The sequence below is a fragment of the Moschus berezovskii genome, chromosome 15 (genome assembly GCF_049115385.1).
Source record: "Moschus berezovskii isolate FMDL1 chromosome 15, NW_MosBer_1.0, whole genome shotgun sequence".
NCBI lineage: Eukaryota > Metazoa > Chordata > Mammalia > Artiodactyla > Moschidae > Moschus > Moschus berezovskii.
This window is the reverse complement of record NC_142474.1, coordinates 67618251-67645720: the sequence shown is the minus strand read 5'-3', so window position 1 is coordinate 67645720 and position 27470 is coordinate 67618251. Positions and strand designations below refer to the sequence as shown.

Sequence of the window (27470 nt, the reverse complement as noted above, 5' to 3'; positions counted from 1 at the left end):
TTGTCTTTTCACCTTGCTTATAGTTTCCTTTGCTGTGCAAAAGCTTTTAAGTTTAATCAGGTCCCACTTGTTTACTTTTGTTTTTATTTCCATTACTCTAGGAGGTGGGTCACAGATGATCTTGCTTTAATTTATGTCATCGAGTGTTCTGCCTATGTTTTCCTCTAACAGTTTTATAGTTTCTAGTCTTAGATTTAGGTCTATAATCCATTTGTATCCAATCGAGCTGGAGAAATCAACCTTCTTGACATCAGATTATACCACAAAGCTACAGTCATAAAGACAGTATGGTACTGGCACAAAAACAGAAATATAGACCAATGGAACAAGACTGAAAGCCCAGAAATAAATCCATGCACCTATGGGTACCTTATTTTTGACAAAAGAGGCAAGAATACACAATGGGGCAAAGACAGCCGCTTCAATAAATGGTGCTGGGAAAACTGGACAGCTACATGTAAAAGAATGAAATTAGAACCCTTCTTAACATCATAAAAAAAGATAAATGATTTCTTCAAAGCCCCTAAAGTGGCATTCCCTAGCATTTTATGGCACCAAAAGAGATGATAAAATTCTGTAACCTTGAACCTGATAAATTACCAAAGGAATTCATCAAATGAATCAGACAAGTTAAAAGTGTGACTTTGCCCAAGTAATTTAATGCCTTAGCTGGGGATAGGGTGATCTCCTTTTTCTTTTAAAGGAGAATACCTACAGAATTTTGTCTGTTGTTAAAACTCAGTCAAGGCACCTCTTACACAAAAGAGCAAACAAGCAAACAAAGAAATTTAAAAATCTATTATTGGAAGGAAGAAAAATCTCACAGCATCTCAAAACTCAGTTTTCTCCTTTGGAGATAAACACTTAATTTTTGGGGGGTGGGAGTTTATACTACCTATGTGACAAAATCACGTGTCAAAATTTACTACATTTTAGTAAACAACATAATGGAAAAGTCTGTCTCAAAAGAAACATCTGCAAGTGATGATTAAAGAATATGTGGGAGTACATGTGAAAGTTAAAGTGAAAGCCACTCAGTTGTGTCCGACTCATTGCAACCCTATGGACTATACGGACCACAGTGTTTCCCAGGCCAGAATACTGGAGTGGAGAGTCTTTTCTTTCTTTAGGGGATCTTCCAAACCCAGGAATCAAGTCCAGGTCTCCTGAATTGCAGGCAAATTCTTTACCAGCTGAGCCACAAGGGAAGCCTTATACATGTATTGGGAAGGGAATACTTGTATTTGTTATTAAATTTTTTATTTTTTAATTTGTTTTGTATTATTTATTCTATTTTTTATTTTATTTTTATTGTTATTAAATACATAAAGGGAAGGGAGTACATGTATTTGTCATTAAAATTATCCTAAAGTGTCCATGATGGAAATCTAAAATTTATTCAAATTTAACTCTTAAACTTCTTAATCTATGCTTCAGTTCAGTTCAGTCGCTCAGTCTTTGCGACCCCATGAATCACAGCACGCCAGGCCTCCCTGTCCATCACCAACTCCCGGAGCTCACTCAAACTCATGTCCATCGAGTCGGTGATGCCATCCAGCCATCTCATTCTCTGTCGTCCCCTTCTCCTCCTGCCCCCAATCCCTCCCAGCATCAGAGTCTTTTCCAGTGAGTCAACTCGTCGCATGAGATGGCCAAAGTATTGCAGTTTCAGCTTTAGCATCAGTCCTTCCAATCAACACCCAGGATTAATCTCCTTTAGGATGGACTGGTTGGATCTCCTTGCAGTCCAAGGGACTCTCAAGAGTCTTCTCCAGCACCACAGTTCAAAAGCATCAAGTCTTCGGCGATCAGCTTTCTTCACAGTCCAACTCTCACATCCATACATGACCACGGGAAAAACCATAGCCTTGACTAGACGGACCTCGGTTGGTAAAGTAATGTCTGTGCTTTTTATTATACTATCTAGGTTGGTCATAACTTTCCTTCCAAGGAGTAAGCGTCGTTTAATTTCATGGCTGCAATCAGCATCTGCAGTGATTTTGGAGCCCAAAAAAATAAAGTCTGACACTGTTTCCACTGTTTCCCCATCTATTTCCCATCACAAATCACCAGATCACAAGAAGTGAAAAATAATTTTCCTTAGCCTAAAACAAGGGAAAAACATGAACTCACAAACCCAATTTTGTCACTGTTTGAATTAAGTAATTCATATATGTTAAATCTACCAAAAATTAATTAGATGATTTTTAATGTTATAAAGGCTTCCTCACTTAAAAATATTTCACCTCACTATATCTTAAATAGGGAGTCCCTACAGCACATTTTTAAGACTTTTTTTCTTTTTTTTAAGGATTAATACGTGCAAAACAGACAAATTTTATATTACTAGGAGCCAAAATCAAATTAACAACAATCAGAGACAGGAACAAATCCCTAAATTCTAATGCAGATTATATATTATGATAGTATTATTCATCAATACATATTACCTGCTTACATTCAGTTATGTGTGTGCTCAGTCATGTCTGACTCTCCATCCCTAAGGACTGTAGCCCGCCAGGCTCCTCTTGTCCATGGGGATTCTCCAGGCAAGAATCCTGGAGTAGGCTGCCACGCCCTCCTCCAAGGGAACTTCCCAACCCAGGGATTAAACCTAGGTCTTGCACATTACAGGTGGATTCTTTACCATCTGAGCCACCAGGGAAGCCCAACAATACTGGAGTGGGTAGCCGAACCCTTCTCCAGGGGAATTTCCTGACCCAGGAAATGAAATGGGGTCTCCTGCATTGCAGGTGGATTCTTTACCAGCTGAGCTACCAAGGAAGCCCCTACATTCAGTTATATTATATTCTAATATCTACCAATGGAAGTGGATAAAGCATTTTTAGTAATATTTACTGATTTCTCACCCCAAAATGAGATAAATTAGAAAGTTTTATTTGTGCCCTAACAACAAAGGTCCAACCTGGAAGCTTCAATTCTGTTAATAGGTAACTGGGTTGATTCTATGACCCCACTCTCTCCCTGAATGTACATCCCTAATCAATTACGCCAAGATCACAGACAGAATGAATCTTTCATCTTGGCACCACTGACTGGCAATTTCAATGGAAAACACTGAACCACCGGGAATGATTTCTCTCTACATGTATCTAGGTCAGGGATCATCATTGTCATATCGTTCATAATTTCAACTGTTTACTCTTACAATTCAGTATTTGATATCACCTTCATAATCATGTAATGAAATTATAAAAATGGAAGAAGTAAACAATAGTCAGGAAATTTTTTCCCTCAATTCCAAAAACAAACTTTTATAATAGATTCTAACAATATTTGAAGTTTTATAATTAAGGTGCCATTAAAAACTATTAAATTATTATCTATTGATTCTAAAAGACTAATTCTGGAAAGTAATTTTATTTGTTATGACCTCTGTTACACACTGTATTATGCTGTTGAAGCATAGGAAACAGTATTAAACCAGAAATTTAAATTTACATTTTTACATACCTGGGAATGGTTATTTTCATCTCCAACAGGTTTTTCTTCTTCTTCCTCTGATGTCATTTCTAAGTCTAGTTCTGCCGACAAATCTGCATGTTTAGTTAAAATTACTTAGAATATTTAGATAAAAGACATAATCTTTATTTAAAACATTGATTTAAAACACTGTATCAAATGACATCTTAAAGCAATCTTAATCTTCAGATGAATATTTACTTCTTTAAGAAATACTTCCAATGATCTAAAATTTCAACAAACAATTTGGAAAATACCCGATGTCACCAGGATACAGGCACACAAACAGCTCAAACATTCATTCACAGATTCATCCAAACATCAATGAACAAGACAAGCAGAAACCAAATAAAATTTCAAAATACAGGACAGACATATAAAGTCACAATACATTCTCTTCTCTACTTCATAACAGTACCTTTTTAACAGCATGCCAAGCTTCAACTGCAACATTATTCGTCGTTTACAAAATTCCTCTTACTTTGCATGCTTTTATCAGTTCCTTAATCTGAAATGCTACCCTGTACTCTTCTGATAAATTATTTTTCATCTGTTAAGACTCAAACCTGCTTTGTGAAGTTGTCCTTGATTACAGCTATCTTTCCTCAGATAAACAGATATCCCTTTCCTTGTAGATACCTTAGTACTTTATAGATTTTTTGAGTGTATCTTCATCACCTGAATGGTAAATGATTTCTTCACATGTCTACCTTCTTGGCTCCTAGACTGCACAGGACAAGCTCTTAAAAATCACTTTTGTATAAACAGTCCTTATTTATTTTATTCAATAATTATTTATCAGCTTTCTGCTCTGTACTAGACACTGGAGTTTAAATAAAAATGTAGATAAAAGATGTCAGGGAATGCTTTTCTAGAGATAATGCCTGAGCGGAGACTTGCACAGTTCAAGGGAAGGAGAGGGAAGGCATGCAAGGCTGTAACAAGTCAGAAGACAAGAGAGAAGCACACACACAACAGGGTAAATATCTGTCGAAAGTACAGGGACAGGTAAGGAGGTCAGAATTCCATAGCAAACGACAGAAAGGGCGAGAGACGCAGAGTCAGGCAGAAGTCAGATTATGAAAGCCTCACGTGTCACTTTATGATGCCTGGACATTAATGTGATTTGAAGAGTGGTTCACAGTCACACTTGCTTTTGAGAGAGGTGACTCTAAATGCTACAAGAGGAATGAATTTGAAGGGCATACAAATAAATGGAGGGAGATGAATCTGAAAGCATTATTAATGGAAAAAAACAAAGGTGATGCAGGCCTGAACTGGGGAAGCATTTCCAAAAATACTTAGGATATAAAATGTCCTGAGTCCAGTATAGAATAACTCTTTATGAAATGAATAAATGTACAAATCCGGGGACCTTGAAGGAGTAGACTCTGCTGGTTACTTTATAAAAGCTATCGACTGAGATGAGAAACGATCTACATGAACGGTCTGAAGTTGCTTCTATTTATTTTGTAATTTTCCTATTTCACATCTTCCTCTGTTGAAGGGACTGGATAGGTTTTACCTGAATTTGTGTTTCGTGGACATACCAAGCTAATGGAGAAACAAGGGCAAACAAGTCACTTCTATAGATTAAAAAAAAAACAAACACTTTGAGTTTATAGCTTGTAGTCACTATTCTAGGAAATAACTGAGAATCTTGTAAATGTAAAGTTAACCTTATAGGTGAGGATAGAAAAGGAAAAACTAGGAGTGAAAAAAAGAAACAGTATATGATTTCTTACTATAGCTCTGATCATATGACTGATTAAAGGTGCTAAATTAATTGGTATTTATGGACAACACATATTAGACATGGTTACTCAACAGACTGGGCATCCTAGTAGAATCAGAATTGACTTTCTATATACTGCTTTTAAATGATACAGCACTCCTTCAATGTTGAGAAGGAGTTACATTTTGAGAAGGCAATCTCTAGACGTCTACCTAGGTCTCTCAACTAGTCCCAGAGTTCTAAATATAATCCTGCTACCCACTCTCAGGGGTATGCTAAATACTAGGCTAAATAAACTTACTTTCTCCTAACTCTCTTTGTATTTGTTGTATTACTATGGCCAGAGGGAGAATGCAAACACCTTGCTAAGAGGTATTGCTTGGCTGTAGGTTGCATAAAAGGAGTCAGCGAGAGGTAGGTTTTGCCGCAAAATCTAATTTGGAACCATCAGAGTAACGGTTAGGCCGTGCCCAGGTGGCCCACAGCTGAGTGCTCTGGGCTTCTGCATTACCTTGTTTGCTTCCTCTGTTTTCTGGCAGCTGAGACTGGAAAGGTCATGGAGCGTGTAATTCCCTACCAGAAACACCGCTCCAATAGTCATCTTTTATCTCTTACAGTCATCTGTCCACATTCTGTGGATGCTGACTGATTTTTGGTCATTGATTGTGACACCAGTGGACACTGATCAACTTTTAAATGCCCCGCTCTTTGATAAGTCTCATTGTTGAGGCTCAAACTAGGAGAATCGGAATCTGAAAAATCTGAAAACAAAGCTTCCATTTATTAGAATGTCAGTAAGAATACGACTCTAACTAACCTGTAAAAAGTCTTTCTTCAGAGAATCAGTTCCATGTCCTCTTCTCCCCTCAAACTCACTAGTCCTTCCGAGCTTACTGTATCTTACACTTCACTGCCATTCATGAAGAGATGTTAACTAGTGCCTTTACTACTTCCTAATTTTCTAGTATTACTTACTTTGATTCACTCAATCTCTATTACATATTCTGTATTCCATAAGAACTTTATTAATAATTATTTTTCTTCAACAAATATTTTATTAACAAAATTTATGGCATTTATTTTACATTTAATTATGCATGACAATATTGTGTGTTCGAGAGACCATGGTTTTAAAAACACTTTTAATGAATGGTACTACCTTAATTACAGGACTTCCCTGGTGGCTCAGATGGCAAAGCGTCTGCCTACAATGCGGGAGACCTGGGTTCGATCCCTGGGTCAGGAAGATCCTCTGGAGAAGGAAATGGTAACCCACTCCAGTACTCTTGCCTGGAAAATCCCACGTATGGAAAAGCCTGGTAGGCTACAGTCTGTGGGGTCGCAAAGAGTCGGACACAACTGAGCGACTTCACTTTACCTTACTACCTTAATTAATGGTACAAACCAAGACAAAGTATTAAAAAGCAAAGACATCACTTTGCCAACAAAGGTCTGTACGGTCAAAGCTATGATTTTTGCAGTAGTCACAGAGGGATGTGAGAGTTGGACTGTAAAGAAGGCTGAGTGCCAAAGAACTGATGCTTTCAAATTGTGGTGCTAGAGAAGACTCCTGAGAGTCCCTGGAAAGCAAAGAGATCAAACCAGTCAATCCAAAGGGAAATGAACCCTGAACACACACTGGAAGGACTGATGCTGAAACTGAAGCTCCAATACTTTGGACACCTGATGTGAACAGCCAACTCACTGGAAAAGATCCTGACGCTGGTAAAGATTGAGGGGAGGAGAGCAGGACAACAGAGGGTGAGATGGTTGGACAGCATCACTGATTCAGTGGACATGACTAAGTGAACTCAGGGAGACGGTGAGGGACAGGGAGGCCTGGCATGCTACAGTCCACAGGGTCACAAAGAGTTGGACACGATTTAGCGACTGAACACCACCAACAACAACTACTTTAATTACAATGAGACATCCTTTTCTCAATGTATCAATATCTTCAGAACCCATTTTGTAAACCTTCGATAAACATCATAAACATATAAGAAATGATAGGCTTGTGTGTGACTAATTGTTTCCATGTGAAAACAGGATAAGTCGAGGACCACACTGGATCCAAAGAGCACAGAGCATGAGACAAGAATGAACGCAACACAGAAATATTTGCTTCAGAAAAAAAAGCTGTCAGGTCTAAATTTCTTAAGAGAAGTCAAAGAAACAAGCAAGAAATGTAAAAGTGAAACTTTAAACCCTGTTTCAACTCAAGGCCCCTTCATTATTTCACATCTAACCACTTCAACAGATTAAAACTGTGGTTCTCAAGTGTGCCCTGAGAATCCCTGAAGTCCAGAGACCCATCGGGTCAGGGGGTCCAAGAGGCCAGAACTATTTTCACAACAACAGTAAATGTTACTTCCATTCTCATTCTCTTCTGAGTGCACAGTGGAATTCTTCAGAGGCATGATATGTGATGTTATAACTCTAATGACAAACGGAATTAGCCATTATGATTCTGTGTTCTTGTATTTTAAGTTTTTCAGCTTTGTCTTCCAATACAGTGAACATCAATAAGTACAACCTACTTAAGCAAAAGTTCCATGGCATTCTCAATAATTTTTAGAAGTATAAAAGGATCCTAAAGCCAAAACTTTCAGAATCATTGTTTTAAAAGATTATGTCTATCAAAAATTTATTAAAGTATGAGTACTTCCCATACTTCTAATAATCAAAGACACCACAAACACAACACACACACAAAGTCCGCTAAACAAAATATCTGGTTGGCCTACATTCATCTGTGTAACAACACTAAAATGAAATAATGATAAGCTGAAATACAACTGATATATTAGCAAGAGAAGCTTTATCCTAGGTAAAGGTCAGAGCTCAAATAAGCATTTTTGGATGCCGGAAAAATCTTAGGATCTAATAATTAATTTCTGAGAATCCCTAAGAAGCATACAGATTCCAAACTGAGAACTTCAGTGTATTGAAACATATATAGAAACATACTGAGTTCAAGTTTACATTTTAAAAATTTCTTGTTCTTATGCTTGTACATATCTTTTTTTTTCAAAACATGGATACCAATAATAACATTTGTCTTATATATGTCAAATGCTTCAATTAAATTTGCCAAAAAAAGTTAGCGGTATGAAGACTGAGCATTTCAAATACTTCAGTGTCCCTCTTTTCAGAGTTACGTGTATATTGCAAAATTTACCTGAAGTGGATGTTTGTAAATCCTTCATTCCGACTATTTTATTAGGAACAGAATCTTTCACTAATACTGCAGGCTGAATGGGTTTGGAAACAAGTTGATTAATAAATAATGTACATTTGATACAATCCACAGTTCATAATTCAAGATAAAAACATAAACGTTTTTACCTTCACGTTAGGATATTTCTCAGGAGAATCTAAAAGGCAAAAGGGACCCAGAGTTAATTACGTGTAAATACGAAAGCCAGCTCTACATTCATGCAGTTAGTACTGAGCAGAAATCCTTGTGCACAGCCTTGGCAGTGAATACATTCGGTTTTAGTGTCTTGTTTTCAGGGGTATGTTAGGACACCAGCAAGACAGACTATGAATCCACTATAGGTAGTGAGGAAAAAATAGAAATACAGGTTTAACAAAACATGCAGTTAAGATATCACAAGTAACGTTACGTTTGCAATGACTTTATAAAATATTAAAGTGCACACAGACCAGTGTGAACATGTCAACTGATGAGGAGAAAAGTGATCTTAATCAGAGGAGCAAATCATGACCCCAAGATAAATGTGAAAGCTGATGGTAAAATGCAACAGCATTATCTTGAATGCAATAAAGCAGTATCATTTACACCATTATACTACAAGTATTTATCATGTTCTTCAATCTGTCATTTAAGAAGTACACAGCTGGAATGACAGTTCAACTGAATGCATAATTCATTTCTCATCAGACAAAGAGTAATGAACTGATTAGCTCGGATACACACTTGTAGAATAATGGTTCATAAAAATATTCACTTTTTTTCATACCCATGTGGGCTACTGGTATGCCTACATGTCTTGGCTCCTCTAGTTTAGCCATCTTAAAGTTTCTTGATCCAGTCATGCAAGAAGGTATATAAGACACATCTAGAAAATAATGTACAATAAGTTCTCAATATTGAAATACAATTATCAAAAAGGAAATAATAAATTTAACTGTCACACAATTATTAGATATTAAAAATTTTGCATTTTGATTTTAAATCAGTGTCAGTTCACTTATCAAAAATAACAATTCTAGCATTTAGAAAATGAACCCTAATAATCTGTTTTGTTTCAAAACTTAGTTTGGTTTGGAACACCATGCTACTGCTTCAAAGGATTTCTGTGAAACAACTTTCAAAAAAAGTCAATGCCCCCAAATTCACATTAATCTAATTCAAATAACAAATACCGATACAACACATATCTCTGATGCCTGATAGGTATTTGGAGTGGCTGGAGTTTCCTCCACTTCTAGCACCCCCTCCCACTTCCAGTATTCTCTGGAGCAACAGTGATCTTATCTCTTTTCAGTGAAAATACACTGAAGCCATCGAGAAGGAGTTCCTTCAAGTGTCCTCATCAACTCCAAACTCACCTCCCTAAGGACTTACTTTCCTCCCTTCCTTCTTTCACTAGAATCTCTCTTCTCCAAAGGGTAATCTCTGGATCTGTGGTCTTTATTCTTCCCCCTTTACATCCTTTCTATGGATCATCCCCAGCACTTCTTTCTCCCTCTTTGCTTAGCAATGGTATCTTACACCTGTAATTTCTACTGCGACTCTTTGCTTCCCTCTGGCTAAAGACACGCTCAGAAAGAAACACAAAATAATGCTTTTTCTTGATCCTGTTCTGTCCCGCACTCTCCAAAGCTCTTCTTACAGATTTCTCTAAATGCAAGGCTACACCCTTGCTACTCAGAGAGCTTGTTAGAAACACAGATTCTCAGACTTCCTGCTCAGTATGTGCACTTCACACAAGGTCCCCAGGATACTAGTCAAAACTTGAGAAACTCTGGTCTATACTGAGTCTGCTTCTACATTACTTCAACTTAATTTATTCTCCTGAAATCTTAGCCTCAACTTCCTCACTCTAACACTTCCCCCCAAAGTGAAACTGCATTACACGTTGGAAACTTTCCTGTGGAGTCTCTATCAGGCTGTGGGTTCCTTGATCTCCCTATCATGTCCCCTGCTCTCGCCTTCTTTCCAGCTCTCTTGTTTTGTCCCATGTGACACCATCCTATAAAGCAGCAGCATTTTGTATGACACCAATTTGCACACATTACAGCTGAGCACCTATACCCACGCTCCCCCAGAGGATGACACACCACTCTGCACGCCCAGGGACCGCAGTCCTGAGTGCCTTCCTAACAATGAGGAAAACAGGAAGAGGGGAGAACTCTGCTGTTCTTCTCTGACACGTTTTGGTACTGGAAGCTCACTTCAAATGCATCATCCATGTCAAATACTCTCCCTTTATCTAAAGACCTATCTTACTTATGGCCACCTTCCCCATAGACCTGTGCTTCCTTTCCTTCATTTCCTCCCTGTACCCTCTGCCTCTCTAATCCTTCATTCCCTCTTCCCTCTTGTTTCTCAACCTTCCTTAGGTCATAGAGTATCTTGAAAGAGAATTTTTTTTTTTTTTTGCCCATGTGTCAAATGGAATCTTAGTTCCCTGAGTAGGGATCGAATCAGCACCCCCTGCATTGGAGACTCTTAACCGCATAGAGTCCTAACCACTGGACTGCCAAGGAAGTCTAGGAGCTAAATAATTTAGCTCCTTAAACTGGATTCTCAATTTAATCTGTGGCTGACACCTGATAAGATACGCTATTTCCCTCCTTTTCTCGTCTTTTACCTCACTACACATCTGACAGGTGATTTTCTTTGCCTATTAGAATATATCAGCATTTCCATTTTAAATCAACATTCTGTCAGATGACTTTTCTATAAAATATAGTTCTTACCTTCTACTTGTCCATTTAACGTATTTTTCCCTCTTTGACCAGCAGCTCCAGATAAAAGATCCACATACTTCTGTGGAAGGCTCTCAGAGATACTCTGTTAAAATTAATATTGAGTTGCATGAAGATTTCCTAATTCCTTTTGAAGAAAATATACTACTTTTAAAAACTGCCTACATTTAACCAGGTTAAGACAGGTTTGCTAAGATCCCACAGCTGCTAAGCGACAGATTCAGGATGCTGACTTCAAACACGGTGCTGTAGCCACCTGCATCTAAGAGATCAGGCCCTTCTTATCTCCTCCCATAGCTGCCACCTTCAAACAGAGCATCGTTACTTTAGGTTACTTCAAGTAGGGCTGCCACAAAGGTACTCTGTGTGTGCTAGTTAAACTATCCAAAATGGTTTGTACTTACTGAAACATCACAAAGCAAAGCTAACCGCTGTTATTATAATACCACATATTTCTAACTATTCCCTATGTTTTTGCTTCTCTTGAAATGTTCCTTGCAGATTAACTTGACAATCCAAACATAATAATACTTTCAAGTTTCAAGCACCATCTTTTCAATGTTGATGTGGTAAAAAACCACAGTTCAGCCCATTTCTCTCTGGCCCTCTCTAGCAGTTTTACACATGCACAGGTACCAAAGAAACATACATTTGCCCGGGAGACTGGGGATGACACACACACTCCATACTACAGTGTATAAAATAGATAACTAATAAGGACCTCCTGTATAGCACAGGGAGCTCTACTCAATATTCTGTAATGGCCCGTAGAGGAAAAGAATCTACAAAAGAGGTGACATATATATAATTGATTCACTCTGCTGCACACCTGAGTTTAACACAGTATTATAAATCAACTGTACTCCAATAAAAATTGAAGGAAGAAAGGAAGAGAGGAAGAAGAAAGAAAGAAAGGAACATTTGATCATAGACTCACCTGGAACAATGGTTCAGTTTTTAGATAAATGTAACTTCAGAACACAAACAGATTCCTTATGACTTAGAAGCCTTGATTTCCATACTACACTGATTACATTAGGTAAACCTTGAAAATTAGCTAAAGTGTACTATGTGGTAGTATTTAGCACAGAATTATTTTATTGATTAAAAATCAATAATTAAAAATAAAGATTAAAATCAGATTAAAAATTTTGATGGGCAAATGCAAAGGTGAGAGAGTCACAGCATCTCCCACTTTTATGTTTTTACATCACTCTGTGCTTACATTTCAAAATAATAAGAAGACAGTACCTCAGAATCCCAAGGTGATTCTATATCTTCCTCTTCTCCCAATCCTAAGGCTGACATCATATCTGTAAAACGGATTCACAGATACATTAATGAGAACGTTTACTACTATGAATTTTAATACATATATAAGTCTATCTCTATCCACAAATAGTTCAATAAAATGAACTAGTGGCAAAGAATTTCAGAGGGTTGAAGCATTTTCAGGAAGAAAAAGTTGGTAGTACTTGGGACACTTCTGAAGAAAGAGAGCAAAAGAAATACACTTAAAAAGAAACAGATGCCATATTTGCATCTATACACTTTACAGGTTTTTATTTGAGCTTTTAAGCATAGAAGAAAATCCACAGACATTCACTAACTTACCACTTCTATTATTTTTGTGTATTCCATCAACAGAACTCAAATGGTCATGATTTATTTGCTCTTGTGGAGCCCTTTTAATAATATCTGTATCACTTTCTTTGTCTATAATCTCTGGCTTTGTGGCTCCTTCCTATAAAAACAAGGCAAAATAAAACAAAAACCCAACTTCAGAAAACATATTCATTTATTTGGTCATTTAGTCAATCAGTAAGATGACAAACATTCACTGTTGTCTAAGAAATCACAGCCACTGTCCTCGGAGAAGTTAGAAATGTAAAGAAAAGAGCGATTCTGTTCTGTGTTCTAGGCAAGGCAGAGACACGTGAAAACAAACAAGAAGGCAGAAAAGTATCCTTCAGCAGCTCTGCAGCTGAAATGGACAGAGCACAGGAAGGGCACAAAGGAGAGAGGAGGCAGGTGAACCTGTGAAGCTCAAGGCCCGCTGTGACAAAGGGCTGTGTCTCAGAAGACAGAGTACAGAGCCGGGATGTGAGGGGGATTCTGGAAAGGGCAGCCCAAGGAAAGGACGAGGTGTGAAACAGTGTTATCAAGTCAAGTGTAAAACTAGAGCACAGTTACTGGGAACCCTACAGAGAGACCAAATGGCAGGACCAGGATCAAATGGCAAAAAGCAAGTGTCATATTTTTCCTTCACGTGATGGGAATCTACTACACAAGTAAAGAGTTACACCATCACAAATATATTTTATTTGGTGCCATGCTTTTTTCCAAATGAAAGGGGAAAGACTACACTGCATCAGGGAGGAGCAAACATGACATTATTTTACAGGACAGCATTGTGAAAAAAAAACCTACAAGCAATGCTCCAGAGTGGACAGTAAGCAAACTAAACACTGCACATCATCCAAAGTTTCTCATTTATATAATTATAAATTATAACTTTAGCAAAAAGACTAGATAAAATGCTTGTTTATTTCCTCTTTATTTTCAAAAAGATCTAAAACACCCACCAAGATTATACCAAACAGTAAGATTAATTAGTTAAGTACATTAAGTATTTATCAAACAGTAAGTTAGAAACCACAAGAAACAGAAAGGCCAAAAATTCTTAAATCATAATAAATCTGCTAAGGCCTAAAACAGAACTCACCTTGAATTGTCTATGAACTAATTGTTTTGCTATATTAAATAGAAGACATCGCTTCATTACTTTCAAAGTGAGAATTTTTTTAAAAAGACAAATCACTTCAAATTGAAATGAACTTCCAGAGGGAACTATATTCAATATAGATACATACATATATGTGTGTGTGTTAATCCCTCAGTCATGTCCGACTCTTTGTGACCCCATGGACTGTAATCTACCAGGCTCCTCTGTCCATGGAATTCTGCAGGCAAGAATACTAGAGTGGGTTGTCATTTCCTTCTCCAGGGGATCTTCCCAACCCAGGGACTGAACCCAGGTCTCCTGTATTGCAGGCAGACTCTTTACCAACTGAGCCACCAGGGAAGACATATATACATATATAAGTATAACCAAGTCACTTCACTGTACACCTGAAACTAACACAATATTGTAAATTGATTATACTGCAATTATAAAAAAACAAGAACCACCAATCTCAAGAACAACCACCAAAAAAGGTAAGGAACAAATTTTCTTTCAGTTCTTCATAAAAATCAGCTATATGTCATTCAAAAGAATATGAGCATTGTTTTTTCACGACCTCACTGTCTCCTCTTAAGTTGAATTTGAAATAAGTCTTCTCATATTTATAATATAGAGTTCCTCGTCTGACATACCCCCACTATTTCTGTTGTGTCTGTATAATAATCTGTCTCATCCTGACCCTCATTCCATTTCATATTCATCGTGTCCTTTTTAAATGAATTCTTCCCCTTCATCCCCCTACCCACCTTCATATTCATCTAGCTGTTCTTCCTAATTTCTTTGAAATTTTTTTCTTTCATAATGGAATACTTAGTATGCCAACATTTATAAATCTGAATCATACACATATATTGCTCATATTATCACACCATTTTGTATCGTGACTTTGAAGGCTTCCATTTCTGTGGTAGGATCCTTTTTGTCATATAAGGGGACATGACATGTGAATGGCATGTGGAAAAGTACAGGGAAAAAAGAGTTACAAACAAAACAACTTGCCTTTGTGAGACCAAGGCTTGCTAAAGACTTGAGAGATTGTGGAAGAGGCTCAGGAGATGGGAAGGCAGGATGAGAGAAGCCCTGGATTCCAGGTGATGGTTCGGGAATGGTTTCAACCACATCTTCAATTTCACTATCAGAATTATTGTCCTCAGAGAAGGTTGTACTCTCTGGTCTCACAATGCTACATTTTGCTTCTACTACAGTGAAAACAAGGGAGAGTACATGAGAACATCTGTAATTTCAAATCAGTGAATAAAACCAGAAGGACGGTCTTAGACAACTTACTGTTTCTCTTGGATTGCTGAGAAGCATTCATTAGCTTTGTTAAGTTTGGTTTCAGGACATTCTAGAGAAGAAAATAAGAACTTTAAGAATAATTAGAGTCAAATTTAATAAAAGAATTATAACCTCCCCCATTTCTCTATGATCTAACACAAAGAGCACAGGCTCTGGAGTCATTCAAATGTGGATTCAAATCAAGTTCTGCCACTGACTGACCTTCTCATGGGGTAAGAATTATGACAGATGACACAGGAAGCCCCAGATGTTCCTCTCCTTACCCCTAATTGACTGCAATAAAAATACTATGACACCCACTAGATTACTTTCTCTACCAAAATGTTCTAGAATAAAAATTTATCCCCAATACTTTAAAGAGTACTATGTCTGAAAAACTAAGCTATTTAAATTAGTTGCTATATTTTGAAATTTGCTTGCATGATTTCTATATGCATGAATTATCATTTGGGAAGGGAAATATGAAAGTTTAGTTTTTAGCAGAACCTTATTTAGATGGCTTAGAACTGCAAACAGGAAAAGTTATTTCTATTCTGTTTGTCAAAGAGCTAAAGACAAATGATTTTTTAAATTAAGCTCATTCTAAGAAAGAGGGAAAAAAACAAGGTTAAACCCATAGGGCAACGATCATGAATGAAAGCCACAAACACTCTAAACAGAAAGCCATAAGCAAACATGTTCACAACAGAGGCAGAGAGAGATGGACTCAAAGAACAGACCCGGAAGAAATGTGTTCTGCAAGGAAAAACTAGGTTAAGAGTAAATACTAAAAACGACAAAAGGTAGGGGAAGAAAAAGAAAGGAAAAAGTGAGATATGCCTAGTGAAGTACAAACTTAAGAGAAAAAAAAAGAAAAGCATAAGTATAATGAGGTATGTGGAAAAACATATATATTTAGAAATTATATACAATAAATCAGTAATATATCTGTATTGTTAAGGATACACTATGAACAAAGCCTGTGCTTTATATGTTTTTATTAATACATTAATTATATATCTACACTGTTAAAAAGTTTTATGAAAATATCAACATAAATTGAATATAAAAGATATATTTAAAACAGAGGCTTTTGTTCATTGTATATCAATAATAGTGATTTATATTACTTTAAAACTGTTTATAAATAATACTGTAATTAAGAGTTTAATTTTGCCATTATAAAAAAAGTCATTCAATTAGCCACACATGGTCATCTATCACTACCTGAATGCTGTCAAGTATTACTAGAGAGAGAGGAATTGATAAAGAAATATTCCTAACATGGGAACAAGGACTGGTAGTCAGAATGCTAAGGAGAATACACTGTTTGAAATAAAAATTTAATGGAATACAAGATGGAGCTAAAAAGAAGGTCAATAAATAATAATCTAAAATTCTCAGCTCCCAGTTGGGCAACACTGAAAAATATACAGTAACATTTTTATCACGTATTTCTTATTTATTTTCTTGTTGTGCAGGACCTCCTTCCTCAACATAACTTAACTGAACTTCTACATCCTAAATATTAAAAAGAGAATCTAAATTTAAGTCATATTTTTAGAATTCAAACAGATTTAACTGCTATATTATGTATATTAGCTGTAACATTATATAGGATTCCATTTGTCTCTTCATTTATTCACATTCAGAAACTATTAAAATGGTTCTTACATTTGAGATATATGTTACATGCTCCAGGAGATGCACAATTGTTTCCTGAACTCCACTAGTTTATACTGATACAGGGGCTATAAGATGAATATTTAAATAACAATAATACAAAATGTCTGAAATCTGAAATTTTAGAATATGACACAAGGACTTTCAGTAGACTTTTTCTTTTTTTTACTACAATACAAAAAAAATCTGAAGTTGTAAGTTTTATTTTACGGTTATTAAAAGCCTGTGCTTCTACAGCTGTTTATTATTTTGGGCAAAACATGTGTTCTTCAAAGAGATGAACAGTTGGGAATATCTTCTTAATGGAATGCTTTAGAAAACACAGTGGAATCCCTTTATAATATGGATTTTGAGAAATAGATTTTTAATTTCTAAATTTCCATAATTACAACTATTACTTTAGTTTTAATGCAGAGCCAAAGACAGAAACAGAGAAAGAAAGAAAAAAAAGCACCCTCCTAACACTTCTAAGAAACCAAAATAGTGTCTAAGAGTAGAAAAAAAACTAGATGATATAAACTATAGTTTTGGAACTGAAAAGCTCCAGGAAGATTCCATGATTATTACAGTAAGTAACTGATCCACTAAAGATTTCATTATGAGTATTATAAGTCAAGTCAGTATGTTTTAAAATTCACCGTAAGAATCCTTCCAGTCCAGTCCAGTCCAGTTCAGTCGCTCAGTCGTCTCCGACTCTTTGCGACCCCATGAATCACAGCACGCCAGGCCTCCCTGTCCATCACCAACTCCCGGAGTTCACTCAAACTCATGTCCATCAAGTCAGTGATGCCATCCAGCCATCTCATTCTCTGTCGTCCCCTTCTCCTCCTGCCCCCAATCCCTCCCAGCATCAGAGTCTTTTCCAGTGAGTCAACTCTTCGCATGAGGTGCCCATGGAGTTTCAGCTTTAGCATCAGTCCTTCCAATGAACACCCAGGACTGATCTCCTTTAAAGTGGACTGGTTGGAGCTCCTTGCAGTCCAAGGGACTCTCGAGTCTTCTCCAGCATCACAGTTCAAAAGCATCAATTCTTCGGCTTACCCTTGACCAAATTTTGTATTTCCTCCATTATAAGAAAGCTTTTCCCAATACGATTTCCTATCACTATGTATTTTCCAACCCATTTTTTTTCTTCACTCTACATTCAGTATTTGAGACTTCCCTGGTGGCTCAGACAGTAAAGCATCTGCCTACAATGCAGGAGACCCGGGTTCAATCCCTGAGTTGGGAAGATCTCCTGGACAAGGAAATGGCAACCCACTCCAGTACTCTTGCCTGGAAAACCCCACAGACAGAGGAGCCTCGTAGGCTACAGTCCATGGGGTCGCAAAGAGTCGGACACGACTGAGAGACTTCACTTTCACTTTTCAATATTTACTAAAGTAAAAAGAAAAAAAACTCAACTAGTCATATTTTTATAAAATGGTTTGCTCTCACCAACTTTCCATTACAAACGTAAAACAGTGAGAGGGACACCACTGCTGAATATTAAGAGTAAATGCTGCTGCTGCTGCTAAGTCGCTTCATTCGTGTCCGACTCTGTGCGACCCCATAGATGGCAGCCCACCAGGCTCCCCCATCCGTGGGACTCTCCAGGTAAGAACACTGGAGTGGGTGGCCATTTCCTTCTCCAATGCATGAAAGTGAAAAGTGAAAGTGAAGTCGCTCAGTTGTCTCCGACTCTTAGCGACCCCATGGACTGCAGCCCACCAGGCTCCTCCAGCCATGGGATTTTCCTGGCAAGAGTACTGGAGTGGGGTGCCATTGCAAGAGTAAATGCTATATGACACTAAATTCAGAACAGGAAAACTAATCACAGAAAAGAGCACTTTACCTTGGTTTCCAAATCTAAGTCTTCATCATCTGATGTAGGCCATGAATCAACACCAGGTTTGTTGGAAAACCTTTAGAGCAAAAACATATACAACAAAAATGAGTGAGTTCACTTCTTTAAACAAAAAAATCAAGTGAAAGTTTGGCTATCTGTATATTAAATGAAGTTTCTTGACATAATTAAAACTTGGTCTCTGTTTTAAAAAAGCTTTTAAAAAAAAAAAAACAGATTTTTTGATGTGGACCACTTTTAAAGTCTTTCTTGAATTTATTCCAATGTTGCTTCTATTTTATGTTTTGGCTTTCTGACCCCGAGGCATGTGGGATCTTAGCTTCCGGAACGGGGATCGAACCCACACTGCCTACACTGGAAGGAGAAGTCTTATTAACCATCTTAACCACTGCAATCCCAGGGAAGTCTCTAAAAGGTTTTTAATTACCTATTTCTGCTTCCATTTCTCCCAACTATTGAAATATCTAGTTAAGACGCATTCTTAGTTTCCATGACATACAGTGACAGCCAATATACTGGCAGAGCCTGAAAATAATTTGTTTTCATCAAAAGACCTAATAACTGAACTGAAAATTGAATTGGTGGATTGACATAACTCTTGTTTGCCCAAACTGGAATAAACCTGATGACTTAAAACAAAGTGGAAGGGTATGCTGTTCCTTCTCCACTCTCTGTCCCTGGTTCAAAGACAAAATAAACGGCATCCGTCAAAAATGGCAGTCTTGGTCCTTCAGCAGGGAAAACACTTACTGAGATGGCCCCACCCCTCCCCTTTACTCTGGGACAGTATAGGAGTTCTTGGCAATGTCTGAAACTTAAAATGTATAGAAGTCGAAGAACTAATTTATATGTTTAACTTATATGCTACACAGTACTTCTCAATCTCTGCTGAGGGACAGGAGAATGGACATGGGAGCCAAGCAGGCCAACGGTCAAATCACAGGTCAACTCATTTTAACCATGGAATCACGGGTCAATTCATCAACCTCCCCGAACCACAGTTGACTAATTAAGTAAAAGTAGGACACAGCTACTTTACAAAGCTGCTGTGATGACTCTATGAGGTCACAAATGTTAAGCACATAATGCAGTGTCTAACCTAGAGTAGAACGCTCAACAAACATTAGTTTCTCTTCCCTGTGTTCCCTTACTTAAACATATAATTTTACAACATCCATAATATCCTACCTGCTTAAAGAGTCTTCTTCAGAACTCTCATCCTCTATTAAAGAAAAAAGTAAGACACACTTTAAATCAGCAAAAGAAAAATACAGACTATTAAACCTCAAGACTGATGCTCTGTTTATTCCCCCCACACACTCTGAGGCATTTTATTTGTATGTATTACATCCCTAGAAAAAGAATCCAAGGATTTTCCCTCCTGTGTGTTTTCGTCTTGCTTCTTCATGGTCCATGACGCCAGCTGAGGTTGTCAGTACAATGAAACCAAACTGACGGGATGGGAGCAGGTTATTCTGCCATTTTTCTAGATCTTTCAGTTGCACATCAAATCTGGGGATGATCACTCCACACTTATATAGCCTGCCTGTGAGGTTCACAACAATTTTCCCAGCCCTGTGATCATCAATGATTTCAAATTCACCAATGTAACCATGCTACATCATCACTGTTAGAAACCTGATGATGACTCTGGAGCACAGCCTAATAAGGACTGGGCGTTTGCCTCTCTTTTCGGCATTGTTGATACTCTTGAGAGCATCAGCCAGGACATTCATGCGCACCATTCTGGCGGCACAGAAAGATGGCAGAAAGAGCTGACTCTCTGTTTAAAAGTATTCCTTCCGGACCACACCTGGAGATCACACTAGAGGGAACAGTGGTTATACTACACTCACAGGCCATTAATGCCTAAGAACCACGCCTCTCCTTTACAGTCATCAAATGCAAAACAAAACAAGAAGAAAGAACTGCTGTTTACAATGACCATAATCCTAACCAAACTCTAGGAGACTGACAGAAAATTATACTACACCATTAACAGAATCAGCACTGTAAGCTGACAATGGCACACATGAACAGCACAGTGTTTCTGGACTCCCATCACCTGGAATACTGAACAGAGAATGCAGGTGTCTTGCTGGGACCTGACACAAGATCTCTGGCTCTTCAGTTCAGGATGGAAACGCCCTGTCACTGGAAAGCCTGGTTTACAGGCGCTGAACTTCAGAGCGTGATAAAACAGGAAACAAAGTCTTCCTGGCCCTATTTCCAAATGCAAGAGAAGTATGAAAGCTGTAGTGATTCCAGATTTAGAAAGAATAATCTCTTGAAAGGGAGGTAGGGGAGGGCAAATGGGTAAAGGGGGGTCAACTGGGGGGTGAGGATGGGGACTAGACTTGTATTGGTGAGCATGCAGTAGGTCACACAGAAGCTGAACTTTTTTTTAAAGTTTTAAATACATATATATATATACACACTAATATATTTTTAAAGTTTCTCCTGAGACTATGTCCTTCCATTGCTCAAGAGTATCTGGACCACGCAGAGCAGGATGGTACAAACAGTGCTGTGCTCCACTGAGGGACATCATTACATCAATCTTCCCCGTTATATGGCAAATGTTGACAGAAATCATGCTTTTTCAGGTTGGAAGGCATACATCATCAGATCCGAAGCTGATGAACAAGGGGAGGGATGGGAGGAGGGAGGGAGTGATGGACTCCGGTGCTGCTGGACAACATTTCACATGTGTCGTCATGATCTGATGCTGGAGGGATGACTCACATGCAGTGACTCCATGGAGAAAGGAGTCCTGCCAGCTCGAGCCTGGAGGGCTCGATTTTTAAATGTTTGCACTCTGTGACATCAGAATAATGTTTAGTACATTAAAAGACATACAATGATTTCTTTGGTGAACAAATGAACAAATAAATAAGAATGTTTTCTTTGAAAATTTTGTTTATAAAAATACAGAAATGAACCAGAGACAACTCTATTCTATTCTGAGCATATTGAAGATCAAGACTCTATGTCATCTCTGTGTCTTATCTAACGTGTAAAACCAACCTACAAGTTGGTTGATGGATGTTGTTGTTGTTAAATCACTGAGTCATGTCCAACTCTTTGCGACCCCATGGACTATAGCCCACAAGGCTCTTCTGTCCACAGGATTTTCCATGCAAGAATACTGGAGTGGGTTGCCCTTTCCTTCTCCAGGGAATCTTCCCGACCCAGGGATCAACCCCACATCTCCAGCATTGGCAGCAGATTCTTTATTACTCAGACACCTGGGAAGCCCTCTTTGATTAGATAGAAGTCTACTAAGTTAAAAGTGTCCTCAGACAGCTTGTGCAATGTGCTAGATGCCACATCGAGGGGCCATGGTGGTGATTTTATTAATGTGACGTGTCTTTGTGCTTTTATTAGAGTCTGCAGAGTCCCAATTTGATCTATGTGAATATTTTATACAATTATATTTTAACTAATGGCAAGAGAATATATTGTTCTAAAAAAACTATATTGTCATGACAATTATCCAACACACGAAGAAAACATCTGGCTCTAATGAAGTCAATCTATTTCATTTTTCTTGGATCTGTAAGGAATGAAGTTGGTAATAGAGACCCTGTTGGTACAACAATATGCAAAATAACTGGTTCTCAACCAGGCATTGCTTTTCTGTCTCCTGTACTACTGGTAGGTACCTTTCAAAAAAAATCTGTTCCTGGTATGCTGCACACTGGCTCAGCTTTGCAGTTCTTATTGTTTATCATTTGATATCCGACCAGGAAGGTATTGTTGAGGTTCCCAGTTGTAACAATGGTAACTTTTTTAGTGAAATTAATCACTACATAGGAACCACTAATTATTCATTCACTAACTGCAAACCATTTGCAAAAATTAAAGTTCCACTTTTATAAGAAGTCTAATTTGCTATAATATGATTATACAGAAAATATACATCATACTAACTTAAAAAGTTTTTTCTATCTACAAGAAGATCTAATACAGGATTTTAGGGGCCATGATTAAATACATGGATTTGTTTTAAGATAATAGAGTCTCTGATTTTAAGTTACCCTATAATTAACTTCTTAAACAATTTGGAATACTAGACTATTAAGAAATTAATTTTAAAAATAAAATACACATGCAAATTACATATGCTTTTTCATTGTTCTTTTATCATTAAAAGTTGCTCATTCCTATTTTACCTATGGTAGAATCACCAAGAGTAATTCACTGTCAGATGACTTACCTGGGTTGCTGTTTTCAGGAGGAGTTTTAGGTCTCTCTTCTTTATATTCAGAAATTAGTTGGCGAATGCTATGTATTAAAAATGTGGTAATATTTTAACACCAATATGAAAAACAACTACCAAAGTCTTAGACTATTTCAGAAAATATCACATATAATATCAAAATTTCAATTGTCCCATACATTCCAAGTTTCTAAGCTATACAGACTTTTATTTAGCATGTAATTAAAGGAGAACGAAAAGGAAAATGAAGTCCTTGTGAACTAAGGGCAGTGTAGCTCAGTAAAATAACTAGAGTTGACTTGGCAAATGAACACTCTCTTGAACTCGGAAATCCTAGCTCTGTAATCAGCTGCTCTTCGTTCTGGAGAAGTTACTTCTCAATTCAAAGTCTTCCTCTACACAACTGGGATCTTACTGCCTTATTTCACAAAGTGATTAAGAGGAGTTAATGAGATAATATATCCCCAAAATGCTTGCAGAAACAGTCAAGGAATGGAATAATTTGGTCTAGAACTTTATTGCTGGAACTACTTTGGAATTCCAAATGAAATCTAATGTGTGTTTTTTCATACCTTTAACATTCAAATGTTGCAGGAAAACTGTTAATTATGGTGATGAGCTGCTCTTTGTGGTTTGTAAGTTAGGGAATCTCAGCTCTTATATAATTTGAACCTAAATTTATTTCTAAAATACAAATTCACTACATTAGATAACACAGTGAAAGTGAAAGTGAGGTCACTCAGTCGTGTCTGACTCTTGGCGACCCCATGGACTGTAGCCCATCAGGCTCCTCTGTCTGTGGGATTCTCCAGGCAAGAATACTGGAGTGGGTTGCCATTTCCTTCTCCAGGGGATCTTCCAGACCCAGGGATCGAACCCAGGTCTCCCGCATTGCAGGCAGACGCTTTAACCTCTGAGCCACCAAACTGACCCCAATTATTGCAGCTAATTACACCAAGAGCAGAAACTAATCAAAATCAAGACCTGGCCTGGACCACTACTCTTCCTTCTCTACCTACTCAAACTCTAAACCAGCAGATCTTTCTGAGAATGATGTCTAATCTCCATGCTCATCTTCATTTCACCTGGAAGACATAACCCTACCCTTAGAATGGATACTGGCAAGTCCTGGACAGGGCTTACCTTGCTTAATTCCAACTAACTTACTTGAGACTTAGGGATTTCTGGTGAATAAGTTCCTTATGAGGCAGACTCTGAAAACAAGGGCTTCCCTTGTGGCTCAGTTGGTAAAGAATCCCAATGCAATGCAGGAAACCTGGGTTCAATCCCTGGGTTGGGAAGATCCCCTGGAGAAGGGAAAGGCTGCCCACTCCAGTATTCTGGCCTTGAGAATTCCATGGACTATATAGTCCATGGCATCACAAAGAGCCAGACACAACTAAGCAACATTCACTTTCACTTCACTGAAAACATTTAAGGTTGAAGCACATATAAATCCTCTGAAAGATTTTCATTACTATAGGAAACAGATCTCATGAGGGGCCAATCATCGTTATGGACTCTCAGGCAAGCTGGCACCTACTACTCTGGGAAGGATGATAGGGAACCTATGACCTAAGAAAAGGTGCCCCACCCAGGACAGAAAGCCACCTTGAGGTTCAGGTCTAGAAAACAAGGAGAAAGGGAAGTCTGCTCAATCCCTGCAGGAGCACTTGAACCTCCCTGACAGCCTAAAATGGTCCGCACTGGTATCTGCTAGCAGAAAAGATAAATAACAGCCTCAATGGACACCTCATTGTGAAGATCGAGGTTTAGATCTAGGCTTACACGTGAGCTCCACATAAGGCTTCTGAGTCTGGCGGGAGGCTAGGAGGCCCAGCTGCCAGAACTGGATGCTGGTGCTTTGCAACAGTGGCTGAGCTACAAGCACACGTATGAGAACGAAGAAGTTGTCACTAATGACATCAGCAATCTTCTAAGAAAGTAATTTAAAGCAAAGAGTCATCCAAAAGACAAAATCAAGTCTTTTATGTTCAGTATGCAATTTTAAGGAAAAATATATACAGAGATTAAAGAATTATTATAAAAGAATTAAGAAATTCAATATTGTGTCATAAGATAAATTAAAAAAGCAGAATATATATTTTATAAGGCTAATAAAACTAATATGAAATCCCTCAGCGACTACAAGATGAATGAAAAAAAAGGGAACCGGATGCATATGACATCAGTCAATATTATATGAATATGAATCCTGCTATCTATTCCTGCTATATATTGTTGTTCATGATTCCCAGTCAGAATAATTGATTTTCTACCTTCCTGATGATGTGTTGATTACAAATTAACCCTTTTATTAATTTAATCTTGATGTCACCACCTTAGAACAGCACAAAGGTTTTTAAAAAGAAAAAGAACAACTGTACCTTTTCATCTTATCAACCGCATGTATATTTGCTTCTTTCTGTGCTAAAAACTCCACCATTTGCTGTTTCCTCTCACTTATAGCAAGTGACAGTGGTGTGAGGTCATCCTGTAAAACAGGGAAAACCATTTCTAATGTACACAGTTAATTTATTTCAAAGCTGAACTTAAAATCATGCAATAGATTCACTGAACTTAAACATGTAATTCAGAAAGCAAATAAAAGGGAGCCCGCTCTTCCTTATCCCCCTGTGCGCCTTCTTTCTCTCGAAGATGCTCCTCCTCTGGGCCTTCCCTGGTGGTCCAGTGGCTAAGACTCCAGCTCCTAACGCAGGGGGTCCAGGTTCCATCCCTGGTCAGGGAACTAGATCCCACATGCCTCAACTAAAGATCCCATGTGCCACAGTTAAGACCTGGTGCAGTCAAATATGTCTTTTTAAAAAATGATAAATAAAATGCTCCTCCTCTGCCTCCTCAAAAGACGAACCACAGAGTCATTCTCTAAAGCTCACGTCCAATATTTACTGGTTGCAGGACCTTTGCTCCTGTCACACTATTCATCAGGGATATCATAGTATTCACTCACCCTGTTACTACTCTCAACACTCCTCCAGAGAGAATCAATTAGCTACTAAACCAACTGCATATTTTAGGAACAATGCTGAGGCAGAAATATGTATTATTATCTGTAGCATGTATAACCAGTCCAAGGATGATGATGAATAAGGTTTACAGACATTTCAATGGGAATATTATTCTCTATATGAACATGCAAAGAAAAAGAGTTGTTGTTTTTTTTTTCCAAAATACCAACTAATAATTTCTACTTTGAAAAATTCAATCTCATTCTTAAGAAATTCTTTTAAAATATGAAATCAATTACAGATTAATTAGAGTGTCTCTTAAATCTTGAAATAATTATCAAACTACAAAACAAGAATTGGAAACTCAAATGATTATGGAGGGAAAGTTGGTGACCTAAGAAAGTGAAAAAGTCAGGTAAGGCCAGCAAACCCGAGAACACATGCTCCATACAGAAGAGGCAGCCTCTGCATGCTGATCAAACAGTAGAATGGGCTCAAGGGGACCAGATTTGGTTCTTTGAGATGCCTGAAATGCAGACCTCTGCATGAGTCTCCTTTATTTTAAATGTTGTCTCAATTTGTGGAGGTAAACATATCCAAGGGCCATGCTTGGTCAATGGCCCACTTGTGGTTTGACGTTTGCTGTTCCCAAACAGGTGGGAATAAAGCAAGTATTTGTATGTGAAACCGTCCCTTCTTCATATCATGTGTTTCACAAAAAGTAGGCCCAACATGTAATAAAAATTGCTATTAAGGCTCATAATTCAATTAAACATAATTTTTTAAAAAATCATAATTCCACTTCAAGAATGTTTCCACTGCCTGTTGAAACTACAATCTATCTCTAGAATTCCTCTAAATTGTTAATCAAATGGATATTGAGTTCCTAAGACTGCTGAAACTAAATCATCAAAACAATTCCCATCTATACTGTTACTAACTTCATGGGTTTTGATGTTTTAAGCTCTCATTTTGCTTATGCCAGGGCTCAGCGAATCTAACAGACACACTGTAAGATTCTGTTCAGCAGCTGACACCAAAAGAAGGCTCATGAGTTACTATTACTGCAGTCAGGAAAACCCTGTTGATAACAAACATCTGCTGACCTAATGACCTGGATGATAAGAGAAGGTGCAAAATCCTGAAAGGGTCAGACTCTACAGATGAAGTGACTTCACCATGAGGAAATCTCTAAAGACTGAGTGCAACTGAATACTTAGTGGTTGGAAGGAAAAGGAGTTATCATTCAAGCCAACAGATATTGCCAATAATATTCCTTTTAACTTCTTAATCACACAGGCAGAGAAAAAGTCAGGTTAATGCTGTTGCAAAGGAAGGAGCTGATGGAAGTAGCTAGCATTGATCAAACTCCAACTCTTCTACAGACTACTTATTTTTGAGAAAGGTGCATTTAGAAATTACACTTACTCAGTCCATAGCTCTTCACCACAGATTGTATTAGAATCTCAAGGAAACAGTTCTAAATATACACATCCAGGCCTTCCTCAATTTATTCCATCAAAATCTTCAGGGAAAAGCCTAGGTTT

At 37.8% G+C, this 27470-nt stretch overlaps 1 protein-coding gene and 1 pseudogene across 5 annotated transcripts in view; both read right to left on the bottom strand.

Moving 5' to 3' along the window:
• The window catches only part of LOC129557139 (ankyrin repeat domain-containing protein 26), a 67707-nt gene that overhangs the window by 34914 nt on the left and 5323 nt on the right, over positions 1-27470 (bottom strand). For 4 of the 5 annotated variants that reach the window (XM_088844180.1, XM_088844179.1, XM_088844177.1 and 1 more), the window contains exons 4-16: positions 25342-25448; positions 22952-23019; positions 19921-19954; positions 18721-18790; positions 15213-15273; positions 14921-15124; positions 12794-12919; positions 12431-12492; positions 11171-11264; positions 9205-9303; positions 8567-8595; positions 8400-8472; positions 3475-3557 (exon numbers count right to left, since the gene is read on the bottom strand). In XM_088844180.1, coding sequence (XP_088700306.1) covers positions 3475-3557; positions 8400-8472; positions 8567-8595; positions 9205-9303; positions 11171-11264; positions 12431-12492; positions 12794-12919; positions 14921-15124; positions 15213-15273; positions 18721-18790; positions 19921-19954; positions 22952-23019; positions 25342-25448 — 1110 coding nt within the window. The remainder of the gene's footprint in view (positions 1-3474; positions 3558-8399; positions 8473-8566; positions 8596-9204; positions 9304-11170; positions 11265-12430; positions 12493-12793; positions 12920-14920; positions 15125-15212; positions 15274-18720; positions 18791-19920; positions 19955-22951; positions 23020-25341; positions 25449-27470) is intronic. The other variant, XM_088844181.1, reaches the window with a different exon arrangement.
• Positions 19990-20502, bottom strand: LOC129557130 (small ribosomal subunit protein uS8 pseudogene; annotated as a pseudogene).